We start from the raw sequence: 14193 nt of genomic DNA on the forward strand, positions 1-14193 counted from the left end.
CTGCTCCCCTTGCTCCTCCCTGCCCAAATTCCATGTCTGTGAAGTGGGGAGGTCTACATCCTTGCAGCGGGTGCAGGAACTTTGTCTTGGAGCTCAGGAACCCTGGGTGTAAGGATCTGCCACTAGGATCTCCTAGTGTGTAGAAGGCAAGCCTGCACTTTTGTCCCAAGGTTATATGCGGTGTGAAGCCAGAGAAACAGCCCCCTGTTGGGGGGAGATAGGCAGAGCCCTACAGCCTTGGCATATCCATCAAGACTGGGAGCTGGTCTGAGAGACCCAAGGAGAGCTGTCTCCCAGCTGTCCTCTGAACGAAGGTTTTATAAAATTAACCAAGAAAGGATAGGAAGTGTTGGATGTGGCAACAAAGAGATTGTACCTGACCTTTGCCAGATTCATGTTAGTGGAAGTGTGGGAGCAGAAGCCAGACTGAGCTCTGTGAAGAGTAGATTACTGGTGAGGAAGGTGAGAAAGTCAACTCAAGGTGCTGATTTTCGAGGTGCTTGACTATGAAGGCAGGGAAGACAGATCAGAAGGGGGAAGCTGGAGGGAGGAGCTGAGCACATTTAACTATGGAAGGAAAGAGCTGCTGGTTGGGGAGAGGTGTCCCCCCCTACTTAAATTTCATTTTTTATTATGTAATATTTGAGAGAGCTATATATGCATACATATTTAATAAGCATGAAGACAGTAAAATGACCACCAGCAGGGGTCACACCCAGGCCATTCCTGATACTAGGGTGCATGTCTGTGTCCCTCCATCTTTCCTCTTCCTCTTTCTGAGTGGCCACTGTCTTTGAATTTTATATTTATCATTCCCTTATTTTAAAATTCCTTTAAAAATTTTATTGCCTCTGTGTGTATCTCTAAATAATAAGTTGTTTGATTTTGTTTCTGATCTTTATGAAAGTGGTATATGTTTATGTTGTCTTATGCATCTTTGTTTATGAGATCCTTCGACTGTTTGGGTAGCTGCACTTACTCATTTTCACGAATTCATCCATGATGTCGTATAGTTCAGTATGTTACTGTATATGATTTATTCATCAGTAATTTTGTTAGAAGGTACAGAGTTTTCCTTTTTTTTTTTTAAGATTTTATTTATTAATTTGACAGAGATGACAAGTAGGCAGAGAGAGAGAGGAGGAAGCAGGTTCCCCGCTGAGCAGAGAGCCTGATGTGGGGCTTGATCCCAAGACTCCGAGATCATGACCTGAGCCGAAGGCAGAGGCTTTAACCCACTGAACCACCCAGGTGCCCCCAGAGTTTTCCGTTTTTTTACAGTGATCAGTTTTTTTTTAATTTTAATTTTAATTTTTTTTAAAGATTTTATTTATTTTGACAGAAATCACAGATAGGCAGAGTGGCAGGCAGAGAGAGAGAGGAAAGGAAGCAGGGTCCCCGCTGAGCAGAGAGCCCGATGCGGGGCTCGATCCAAGGACCCCAGGATCATGACCTGAGCCGAAGGCAGAGGCTTAACCCACTGAGCCACCCAGGCGCCCCGATCAGTTTTTTTTTTAAAAACGCTGTCAGAACATTTGTATACCTTTCTCCAGGTACTCATTTGTAAGAGTTTTGTTAAGAGTGTGTGTTGGTCAGGATTCTCCAGAGGAGCAGAACCAGTGAGGGGTCAGGAGGAGGTAGACAGATGGATAGAGAAAGAAAGGAAGGAAGGAGATTTATTACAGGGATTGGCTCATGTGGTCATGGAGGCTGAGAAGCCCCACAGTGTGCCATCTGCAAGCTGGAGACCCAGGAAAACTGGTGTCCTTCACTCTCAGTCCAGAGGTCCAAGAACCGGGAGCGCTGACCTCTGCGGCAGGAAGTGGGTGTCTCCACAGAAGCAGGGAGCATGAATCAGTCCTTCCTTTTTTGTTCTTCAGACCCTCTCTGGAGTGGACGACACATCCACCCTCATTGGTGAGGGATTGTCTTCATTCAGTCTAAGCATTTAAATGCTCATCTCTTCCAGAGACACCCTCACAAAACACCCAAAAATAGTTTTACCCACTGTCTGTCATCTCTTAGCCCAGTCAAGTTGACATATAAAATTAATTAACAGAGTGTTTATCTATGAAATAGAATTGCTGGGTTGTAAGTAATTCAAATGCTTACATTTGTACAATAACAGCAGTTTCCCCAGTGACTGTTCCCGTTTCTGTTCCCACCAGTAGTGTTTGAGTTCCCTTTGCCCATATTCTTGCCCACACTTAACACTGGGCAGGCAGTTTGAACTTGCTTGGGAGTGGGAAGGAGTAAGGTTGAGAAGTGGTGGTGCCCCTGAGGTTCCACTCGGAGGGGGAACTGGGGGCTCTCGAGAAGACTCATCCTGAGACCAGACTCTCCAGCAAGGCTGTGTAGGTGTCAAGTAAGGTGGGGTGGGGAGTGTGGAAGTTGAGAAAATTGCTGCCAGGAATCATCTTTATAAAATTTTTTTTGAGAGGGAGAGTGAATCTCACAAGACTGGGAAGGAACTGGAGAGTGGCTAAGGTTTCAGATGGTCTCCTCGAGAAATGAGAACAGTGAGCTGTCAGGGTGGCAGGTTTGGGGCTAGCCTGAGGTCCCTGTTGAAGATGGACACATTGCTGTGCTGGGGCCCTGACCTGCCTGTCACCCAGCACCTTCCCCTCTGCAGAGTCCCTTAGTCCTCGGCGTTGGACAAGGGGAGCAAGGATGGGGCTGGTTGAGAAGGAGCAGGGATGCTGCACAGGCTCAGCAGAAGCCAGGCTTCTGGGTCCCTGCTCAGCTCAGCCCCTCCCACAAACAGGCATCATCCCATCAGCCTGACACGTGCATGCACCTACCTGCCCCAGCCCAGCCGTCTGTCCAGGCTCCTAGCTCCGCCAGCTCAGGGTATCTTCACAGGCTGGGCACAAATAGGCACCCACGGGTGGTGTTTGGATGAAGGGATGAGTCTACCTTTAATTTATATCCGAAGATAATGTTTTGGGACCTCAACATATTTGCAAGTACTGATCCTGCCCAGTAGACTTTACAGCTTGGGAGGCTGTGGGTGTATTTTCAAGGAATTCTGTGAATTCCCTGAAGGTTAAAACAATTTTTGTTTGTATTCTGATAATGGGGGAGGGCATTCTCACATCATTGGAGGGCCTCCTGTGTACTGGAGGGCTTTAGCTCCTGTCTTCTGTGACCTGGTGAGCCTGGGTACAGTGCATGTAAAGGCTACTGAAGAAGGAACGGAGGTTGTCTTAATACTTAAGTTCTTTGCTGAAGCCAAGCAAAGACCCACCAAGATATGGCCTGCTCTGTACAGGCAGACACATGGGATGGCCGAGATGATTTGTAGAGAGACCTACATGAATACAGGCCTGACTAAAAGGAGCCTTCTGCTTAGTAGTCAGAACCAAGGCCTATGTTGAATTTAGGAATTTGATTTCAGTTAATTACTCATTTGGCTCTTTATAATAATGTTAATTTGAGTAATGGTTTTTAGGTTTATAAAATTTTAAGTTGTAGACAAGCTTAGATTTTTAGAATTACACAAAGTCTTAGAAGTGTAAGGTCTATTGTATTTTATACTTGTGTATGTATGTTTAAGTAGTGAATTGGTGTGCGGGCATGGGAGATGATACTTGGGAGAATTACTGTTTTCTGTGAAGGGGTCTGTGAGCACTCAGACATCCTACCACAAGGAAGAGGACTGGGCAAATTAGTATTCTGTTTTTCTGTTTTCAAGGTTGATCATATTAAAGGCTTTCTTTTGATTCTGGACATGAGGGATTATGTCTTGGTTCTCATATCATTGAAGTAGAAGTCTTCCATTTTACACCGAGGAACTGCCTTCTCCTAATAGTTATGTGCCCTCAGGTCTTATCAAGGCAGATAGTGTCAATTTAAACCAGTCATTTAAGAGTTTGCTAATATTTGTTTGTATCTTGAACGTTTGCCCTTTTGGGTCTTGGTTCCTAATACAAACATAAAAAATTCCTTTGTAATGAGCATCATGAAAGTGGTTGCTGATAACATTTTTCACTGCTGCTCCGAACTCTTAAGACTGGAAAGACAGAACTTGAATCAGCCCCTCTTGGAAAGATAACCTAATGGTGGTCTTTGGCTTTTCTTGCTTAATATAATGCTTTTGAGATTTATCTGTGTTGTTGCACGTGTCTTTTTGGTTCATTTGTTTTTTATCTCAGAGTAGTATTCCTTTGTATGGAGGAAGCACAATTTGTTATCCATTCACCAATAGGGGGACATTTGGCTGTTAACATTAAAGCCACTAGTAACATTTCAGGAGCACCTGAGTGGTTCAGTCTGTTAAACATCTGACTGTTGGTTTCAGCTCAGGTCTTGATCTCAGGGTCATGAGTTTAAGCCTTGTTTAGAGCTCCTGGATGGGTGTGGAGCCTACTTTAAAACAACAACAACAACAAAACAGTAAAGCTACTAATAACATTTGAGTACAAGCTTTTTGTGAACATAGTTAATCTGTCTTTTTAAACATTTATTTTTTAAGATTTTATTTATTTATTTGTCAGAGAGAGAGCGAGAGCGAGCACAGGCAGACAGAGTGGAAGGCAGAGTCAGAGGGAGAAGCAGGCTCCCTGCGGAGCAAGGAGCCCGATGTGGGACTTGATCCCAGGACGCTGGGATCATGACCTGAACCGAAGGCAGCTGCTTAACCAACTGAGCCACCCAGGCGTCCCAGTTAATCTGTCTTTGATAAATACTGAGGAGTAGAATTGCTAGGTCATGGGGTGAGTGCATGATTAACATTTTAAGGAACTGTCTTGGAATTTTTCAAAGTGCTTATACTATTTTCCATCTATGAATGAGAGTTCCTGTTAATCTGCGTCCTTACCGAGGCTGGATATATTGACAGTCCTTAACTATAGCTGTTCTAGCGACTTGTAGTGCTGTCTCATGGTTTTGATGGGCGTTTTCTAAATGACTTGCTGAACATCTTTCCATGTGCTTATTTTCCATCTGTTTCACTTTGGGGACACGGCTATTCAGATCTTTTGCCTATTTTTAATTAGGTTGTTTATCTTACTGTTACTGAATTTTGAGAGATCTCTGTAGTATATTCTGGATACAAACCTTTCATCAGATAATGTTTTTCAGATATTTTCTCTTGGTGTGTGTGGCTTGCCTTCTCATTACAGAACACTATTCTTTGAAGAGCAAAATTTTAAAATTTGATCAAGTCCAGTTTATCAATTTTAAATGATTTGGGCTTCTTGTGTTCTATGTAAGTAATCTTGGCTACTCAAGGTTATAAGATTTTTTGCTGTGTTTGTTTTCTAGATGTCTTATGTTTTGAGCTTATACATTTGCTCTGTGATCCATTTTGAGTGAAGTTTTATATCTTTTATAAAGTAAGGTTAAAGCTCATCCTTTTTGCATGTGAATATCCACTTGTTTCAGAACTCTTTGCTGAAAATACTATTTTTCCTTGTTAAATTATTTTGGCATCTTTGTAAAATCTTTTTATTTCTTTCTTTTTTAATGTGTGGGTCTATTTTGGATTCTGTCTTGGACTTTACATATATACTCATCCTTTTGCTAGTACCCTACTATCTTGATTCCTGAAGCTTTTTAATAGTAAGTCATGAAACAAGGTAGAAGTTCTTCAGTTTTGTTCTTTTTTCAACAGTGCTTTGGCTATTTTAGTTCCTCTGCATTCCCATATAAGGGTTAGCATTGTCTTCTAGTTTCTGCAGAAAAGCCTGCTGAGATTTTAACGGATGTTGTATTGAGTCTATTTACCAACTTGGGTTCTTCTTCTTCTTCTTCTTCTTTTTTTTTCCAAGATTGATTAATTTGAGAGAGAGAGCAAGAATGCAAGCCATCATGAGCAAGATGAGGGGCAAGAGGCGCAGAGGGAGATAAGCAGACTCCCTGCTGAGCAGGGTTCAGTTGTAGAACCCCAAGATTATGACTTTTAAATAGAAATCAAGAGTCAGCTGCTCAGCCGACTGAGCAACTCAGACCGCCAAAAAATGACGTCTTGATAATACTGAGTCTTTCAGTCTATTAATGTAGTATGATTCTTCATTGATTTAGGTCTTTTAAATTTCTTTTTTTTTTTTTCTTTTCCAGGATTTTTATTTATTTATTTGACAGAGAAAATGATCACAGGTAGGCAGAGAGGCAGGCGGGGGGGTGGGGGGGGCAGACTCACCGCCGAGCAGAGAGCCTGATGTGGGGCTCAATCCTAGGACCCTGAGATGATGACCTGAGCTGAAGGCAGAGGCTTAACCCACTGAGTCACCAGGCGCCCCAGGTCTTTTAAATTTCTTCTTAAAATAGTTTGTAGTCTTTAACGTAGGCTTTGTACATAGTATGTTGAAAATTTTCCAAGGTATTTCATATTTTCTCGATGTTTTAAATGGTACTTCGAAGAAAATACAATATCTAATTGTTTATTGCTAATATATAGAGATACAGCTTTGTTTGCTTTTTTTAAATTTACTTTGTATCTTATGAAAGCTCATTTATTTATTCTGTTGGTTATTTGGTAGATTCCTCAAGATTTTGTACACATCATCTACAAATAATATATTTTTTCCTTTCCAATCTGTATCTTTTTTATCCCCCCCTTTCTGTATTGGCTAGGCCCTCCAGTATGATATTGAGTAGAAGTGATATGAGCAGACATCCTTCCCTGTTTCCAGTCTAATGGGGAAAGCATTTGGTCTTTCACTATTAAGTATGGTGTTAGCTGTGGGATTTTGTGTATCAGGTGGGAAAAGCCTACTTCTGGTTTTAGTTTGCTGGAGGTCACCATGAATGGATATTTAATCTTGTCAGATTCATTTTCTGCATCTATTGAAATGACGGAGTTTCTCTTTTTTAGTTTTTTAATAATATTAATTATGGTGATATATTCCTGTGATAATCCACACTTGATCATGATGTATTATCCTTTCCATAGGTTGCTATGTTGGGTTTGCTGGTATTTTGTTAAGGACTATTGCATCTGTATTCATGAAGGATAATAGTCTGTAAGTTTCTTGTCTCACAGTATCTTTGTGTGGTTTTGGTATAAGGGTAATTAATACCTTGTAGAATGAACTGGGAAGTATTCTCTCTTCTGTAGTTTTCTGGAAAAGTTTGTGTGGAGTTGATTTCTACCATTTCTACCTTAAATATTTGGTATTTCACCAAATATTTCACCAGTGAAGCTATCTTGACCTGGAGTTGCCTTGTTAGGATGATTTTGAACTACAAGTTCAATTTATTTGATAAAAGCTATCTGTCTCTTCCAGTATGTTTTATAAATTTTTGTCTCTAAAGAAATTTGTGTAGTCATTTTAAAGTGTATGCAAGTCATGTCATTGTGCTGCATTCCTGCATACAGTTACACAGTACTGTCAGTTACAGCTCAGCAAAACTGGGAAAAAAGAAGTTGCCCATTTTATATCAAATGTATTGGCATGATGTTGCTCAGAATATTCTCCTACCTGTGTTTTTAATTTCCATGGGATCTGTGGTGATTTGCCCCTGCCACTTAACTCCTGACATTAGTTGTTTGAGTTTTGTCTGTTTTCTCCCCGATAGCCTGGCTTCAGGTTTATAATTTTTTTTTTTTAAAGATTTTTATTTATTTATTTGACAGAGACAGAGATCACAAGTAGGCAGAGAGGCAGGCAGAGACAGAGGGGGAAGCAGGCTCCCTGCTGAGCGGAGAGCCCGATGCGGGGCTCGATCCCAGGACACTGAGATCATGACCTGAGCCGAAGGCAGCGGCTTAATCCACTGAGCCACCCAGGCTCCCCCAGGTTTATCATTTTTATTAAGCTAAGAACCACAGTTTGGTTGAACTGATTTTCCATTTTTCTGTTTCATTAATTTCTGCTCTTAGGTTTATTATTTCTGTCTTTCAACTTCATAGTTAATTGGTTTAATTTCATAAAATCCTATTTAAGCACTGAGCAGGGAGTCTGACATGGGGCCAGATCCCAGGATCATGGGATCATGACCTGAGCCAAAGGCAGATTTAACTGGATGAGCCACCCTGGTGCCCCACAGATATCTTTTTCTAATTGAAGTATGATTGACACAACAACATTATATGTTTAGTATAACATAAAGATTGAATATTTGTGTATATTACAAAATAATCCACAGTAGGTCTATAGTTAACATCTGTCACATCATAGTTACCCAAAAAAGGTTTTTTTTCTTGTGGTGATGACTTTTAAGATCTATTTTTAGTAATTTTCAAATTTAAATACAGTATTCATCAAACTCACGAAGCTATACATTATATTTCCATGACTTATTTATTTTATAACTAGAAGTTTGTACCTTTTGACCCCCCCTTTGTTATTATTAGCTTAATTCTGTTGTAGGCAGAGAACATACTTAATATATGATCTAATTCTCAGAAATGTGCTGATCTGTTTTATGGCCAGTTTTGACTATTGTTCTGTGTGCCTCAGAAGGAATTTGTATTCTTTTATCAGGAAGAGTGTACTATTAGGTACTTCAGGTTGGTTGATGTGGTTGTTCACATCTTCTGCATCCTTCCTGATTTTTTTGTCTAGGTCAGTTACTGAAAGGACCGCTGAAATTCCAAACATAACTGCGGGTTTTTGTATTTCTCTTTTTAATTCCTCCTTCATGTATCTTGAGTTCTGTTATTGGAGTCCTTACTTATTTACCACTGCTCTTGCTTCTTGTTAAATCAGTCATGTTGTCATTATTATTATTTATTTTATTTTTACCGTCATCATCTCCTTCATTGCTGTTAGCATTCCTTGTTCTAAAGCCAACTTAGTCTTAATACTCATAGAGCTACTCAGCCTTTTTAAAAAAGTTCGTGTTTGCATGCAGTATGTCTCCCAACCTTTTTTTTAACCTACCTGTGTCTTTATAATCCACTGTAGAAAGCATGGTGCCTCTTGCTTAATCCAACCTGACCATCTCTTCTGACAATTGGAAAATTTAAGTATTTCCATTTAATGTAATAATTGATATGTTTAGATGTAAATCTACCATCTTGCTTTATTTTTCCTTCCTTTTTTTGCCCATCTGTTGTTTGCTACTTTCCTTTTTTTTTCCTTTGGATTAATTGAATTTTTTATTTTTCTCTTTCTTTCTGTTGGATTAATTGAATATTTTCTCTTTCTGTCTGTCTGTCTTTCCCCCCTCCTTCCCTCCCTCCATCAGCATGGAGCCCAACGCGGGGCTTGAACTCATGACCCTGAGATCAGGACCTGAGCTGAGATCAAGAGTCAGTTAATTACTGAGCCACCCAGGCACCCCTTGAATATTTCTTATGATTCTGTTTTACCTCTTCTTGACTTATTACCTGTATCGCTTTGTTTCATTATTTTTAGTGATTCTAGAATTCATAATACAGATCTTCAACTTTTCAACTTCTACTTTCAGAGAATATTATATACTTCTTATGTAGTGTAAGGAGCCTTAAAATATTTACTCTGAGTTCCACCAGCTATGTAGTCATCTGTTATCTTCTTAAAAGACTTTTAAAATGAGAAGAACCTTTGCCTTTTCCCCATTACTGAGTTGGTGCTCTTCCCTCCTGCATGTAGTTTCGATCATCTTTGCCTCTTCTTCCGCCTCAAGGGCTGCCTTGAACATTTTTCTAGTGTAGGGGAGCTTCTCTTTGTCTGAAGTTTTTCTTTTGCTTTCATTTTAAAAAGTCATTTTTATTCAGGGCGCCTGGGTGGCTCAGTGGGTTATCGCCTTTGCCTTCGGCTCAGGTCATGATCTCCGGGTCTTGGGATCAAGCTCCACATTGGGCTCTCTGCTCAACGGGGAGCCTGCTTCTCTTTCTCTCTCTGCCTGCCTCTCTGTCTACTTGTGATCCCTCTGTCAAATAAATAAATCTTTTTATTTTTTAAAGATTTATTTATTTATTTGAGAGAGAGAGATGCAAGTAGGCAGAGAAGCAGGCAGAGAGAGAGGAGGAAGCAGGCTCCCCGACAAGCAGAGAGCCTGATGGTGGGGCTCGATCCCAGGACCCCGGATCATGACCTGAGCCAAAGGCAGAGGCTTTAACCCACTGAGCCACCCAGGCGTACCTCAAATAAATAAATCTTAAAGAAAAGTCATTTTTATTCAAAATTCTAGATTGTTGGTCATTTCTTTGCTGGCTTCCCTAGTTTCTGGTGGAAGCGTGTTGTCATCCTTGCCTTTGCTTCTCTGCACAGAAGGGATGTTTTTCTCTGCCTGCTTCTCAGATCTGTACTTCATCATTGCTTTTCAGCCTTTTACTGATGTGCTTGATATGGTTCGCTTTGTGTTTATTGTGCTTTGGTTCAGATGAGTTTTTAAGACATGCCAGTTTACAGTCACATTGAATATGGAAAATTTTCAACAATTTCTTTATATAACCTTTTTTTCTGGGACACCATTACCCGCATGTTAGACATCTTGACTTTTGTTTTAGAAATGCTTTTTTTTTCAGTCTTGTTTTTTGCTCTGCCTCATTTTGGATTTTTTATTGCTTCAGATTTATTGATATACTACTCTAAGATATATTTTTCCTCTTTAGAAGTTCCATTGGGTAATTTTTTACAGCTCCACTTTCCTCCTCATATTTATGTTTTCTTCTGCTTTCTGACATGTAAGAGTTTGTAATCACCAGTTTCAGATTCTTGTCCATTGGTTGCATCATTTTTGTTGTTTTCAGGTCTGTTTCTGTTGATTTGTTTCCCTCATGGTTATGTGTTCTATCTTCCTTCTTGTTTTTGTCATTGGATGCTGGACTTTGCGTACTTCACATTGTTGAGTGCTGGATTTTGTTGTATTCTTTTCAGCTATGTTGGACTTGGAGAACACATAATAACTGAAGCTAAATTTGTATGAGATGAGTACCAGAAGGTGAGACACTTAAGGATTTACTGTATAGTCATCATGCGCTGTTTTAAAAGGCCTCATTTCATCCCTTGTCACCAGGAAGTGTTACTTTCCAGGTTCTTGGCTGCTGTTCTGAGTCTGTCCGGTGTGTCAGGCAGCGTTGTTGGTGCTAGTGCACAGTGGTGAACAGGACACAAAGGTCCCATTCTTGGGGACTGGTCTTCTAGTGATGAAGACAGGTAAAAAACCAAACAACAAAAAATAAACGAGAAAACAAGGGAAACACCAGGATTTCAAATAGCAGTTTGTGATACAAGAGATTAACAGGGTGATTAAGCTCAGGAGATGGGCACCCACACCAGTAATTTGAACAGGTTGCTTTTGCATCGAGAACCAACTGTTAACTAGAAATAGGAGATCAGCTGCACAGATCTGGGAAGGAAATGCTGAAGAGTCCGGCTGTGGTGCGTCTAGGGGAGCAGCCAATCTCAGGTAGAGGTGGCTTAGGGATGTGATTCCAGGCAGGACACCCTTGGGAGAGGCTCTCTGGGTAGCAGAGCAGTTGCTGAGAAGCCGCAGGCCCATCTGACAAACTGTCATAGGGGTGGGCTACCAATGTTCCTCTCAAGCCTCTGGGTGCTGGGGATGCGGAAGCTTCCAAGGTGGCCCTCCCTTGTCCCCTGCTGGCAAGGCCCCACACAGCGCTGGAGCCCCTCTGACACGCAGCAGTGCAGGGAAGGATGGGTTTGGAGCAGGGACAGGGGAAACCTGATGCCTGGTTTACCCGCCTCCGCAGGAAGGCGTGACTGGTAGGATTCTGTTCCTCAGGCCATTCACACATTTAGTGGGTTAGCGCTCTAGGCAGCGAAAGACTCAGCTGCAGTGAAAGAAAAGCAAAGATGTGTTCTGGGAAACCGTGAAGATGGGTAAGAAATTTAGAATCTGTTTCTGAGTGCTGTGGAAGGTTCTGTGCAGGGGAGTGACAGGGTGTCTCTTACTTTAACCACCACTCTGGCTGCTGCTTGCGGGAGGGCTCTGAGTGTGGGTGGCAGCGGTGCTGTCGGAGAGCCGCCCCACCTTCACCTGGCAGGCAGAGGTGACAGTAGTTGGACTGTTGGGATCAGGGAAGGGAGAATCATATTGTGCATCTGCTGAGGACTGGAGTCCCATGGCTGGCCTTGCTGTTGGATGAAGGGAATGGAGGGGAGAGGAAACCTCCTTCGTGCAGTGCAATGACCTGCTGCTCTTGGAGGATAGTCTGGTTCTACCAGCATTGCACTCAGACCTGTCAAGCCTTTCTTGTCGCCATGGATATTAGAATCATCTTATTTTTGGATACTCTAGTCTAATTTACAAAAAACCCGAGTGTCTCCCTTCCCTCAGAGCATCTCCCCTTGGGGTCAGCAAGGGCATATCATGGGGGTGGAGGGCAGTGGTGCCTGTCCTGCTTCCTTGGCCTTCCCTGCTCTGCCTGGGTGGAGAAGGGGCTCTGGGCAGGAGGGGTTGGGGGTAGTTTCCATACTTTATAGGCTGTCTGTGGTTCTCCTTGGTGACCGGGGCCCAGGATTCTAACACGTGTTCCACTGGTGAGTGGCTCTTGATTGTAAGAAGCCCCCCCCTTTAAAAAAGATTTTATTTATTTGACAGAGAGCTAGGGAGGGAACACAAGCAGAGGGAGCAGCAGAAAGAAGGAGGAGAAGCAGGTTTCCCCCCAACAGGGAGCCTGATGTGGGGCTCAATCCCAGGACCCTGGGATCATGACCTGAGCTGAAGGCAGACACTTAACTGAGTGAGCCACCCAGGTACCCCCATAAGAGGCCTTTCTTTAGTGTTTCCTAGACTTTGGTCCAGACTTCTCACTGTCTGCCACATACATACTGTGTGTGACGCACCCCCTCAACCCTTGCTCTGCCCCCTGATATAATTCTGGGACCCACTCACCTAGCAGGAACCTTTTCAGGTGGGTTTTTTGATGACACAAGCCCCTGCTCTAAGAGCAGGGACCCAGCCTACCATGTGATGGAGGCAGGCCCACTACTGTTCCCTCCCATGTCTGTGTGCCCAAACTCCCAAGGGGCACACAACAGGCCCGGTTTGCCACTGGTGGTGCCCCAAGTGTCTGACCACCCTGAGGAAGCACCCACCAGCTGCCACAGCCTCCCAGGGCTTGTCTTCTCTCTCCGAGTGTGTGCACTCCCTTCATAGGCCCTTTTCCGTGGCTTCCTTCTCCTAAGGCTGGTGGGGTGAAAGCTGTGGGGCTGGCTGCCCTGTTTAGTGCCCTTTCTTCACTGCGGAGATCATCTGCTCTAAGATTGGAGTGCATGTGTCCCTAATGTAATAGAATCCCTCTCAGATCCTGTCCCTGAGAGTCGAGGGACCACCTAGGGGGGTGGGAGGTAATAGGGTTGTAGTTATGGTCCGTGTAATGGCTGCTAATAGAACCTTCTGGGGCTCTTGGTTCCAGGCAAGAGGGTTGGAGCCTGCTTCATCCTGCCATCTTTGCCTAGAATGTTCTCTTTCTCCAGCCTCCTGTCCCTTAGAGCAGGCAGCACAGCTGTGGAGTTCCACGGGACCAGGACGAGAGGCCTCTGCTCCCGACCTCCCCCTGCCCCCCAGCTTCCCGCTGTGCTTGCAGGCCGCTGGCTTTGCATTAAGCACCAGCCCTGAAGGTGCAGGGCAGTGCGTCCGCCGATGAGGACCCTGAGAGTGGAGCTGCTCTCCTAAAGCACGAAAGAAACTTACTGTTTTTCTGAGATTATGGTAGAACTCTCCAAAGGTAGTAAATAATTGGTTGCAAACAAAATTCTTAGATGTCAGAAAGTTACCCAGGTGATGTCCTTAGAGATCTTGTCAGCGTCTGAATTTAAATTTGTTTCTAAAAGGCATTTTTCTAACACGTTAATAACAAATTTCTACCGTGCCGTGAACATTTGAACATAGTCTGTTCTGTTCTCTTTTCAAAGCAGGGCCAAGACTTTCTTCTTCACTCCCCTCTTGGCGGGTCCCAGCCAGAGGCAGGCGGCGGGAGGCTAGCCCTTGGTGCGCAGACGCTGCCCTCGGCGGGGCTGGGCACTGCGCCCTCAGACTCCTCGTGTGCCTGTGAGGCCTGCAGCGAGCGCAGGTACCAGTGTGGGCCCGTGGGACAGTCGGGAGCAGGGCCTGCCTGACTTGCCCTGCCGCTGGAGCAGGAAAGGGGCCGTTCCCATAAAGACGGCAGACACTTGATCGATTCCTGAGGACTAAGATAGGAGCCTGGGTGTCAGTGGAAGAACTAGTGGGATGAGGCTCTTCTGAGTCCCTGCCTGTGAGGGCTGACAACAGCAGGCTAGCACTCAGAGAGGGAGGGAGGCAGAGCCAAGTCATTAGAGTCACAGACTGGCCTGGGTAAGGGGTGAGCCACCC

At 43.5% G+C, this 14193-nt stretch overlaps 1 protein-coding gene across 9 annotated transcripts in view; it reads left to right on the forward strand.

Annotated features, from left to right (window-relative positions):
* FAM193A (family with sequence similarity 193 member A) overlaps window positions 1-14193 on the forward strand; it is a 161969-nt gene that overhangs the window by 76356 nt on the left and 71420 nt on the right. For 8 of the 9 annotated variants that reach the window (XM_045074877.1, XM_045074912.1, XM_045074867.1 and 5 more), the window contains one exon: window positions 13755-13912. In XM_045074877.1, the coding sequence (XP_044930812.1) occupies window positions 13755-13912 (158 nt within the window). The remainder of the gene's footprint in view (window positions 1-13754; window positions 13913-14193) is intronic. The other variant, XM_045074873.1, reaches the window with a different exon arrangement.

The sequence above is a fragment of the Mustela putorius genome, unplaced genomic scaffold, assembly GCF_011764305.1.
Source record: "Mustela putorius furo isolate JIRA1106 unplaced genomic scaffold, ASM1176430v1.1 tig00000083_pilon_pilon_pilon, whole genome shotgun sequence".
Classification (NCBI taxonomy): Eukaryota; Metazoa; Chordata; class Mammalia; order Carnivora; family Mustelidae; genus Mustela; species Mustela putorius.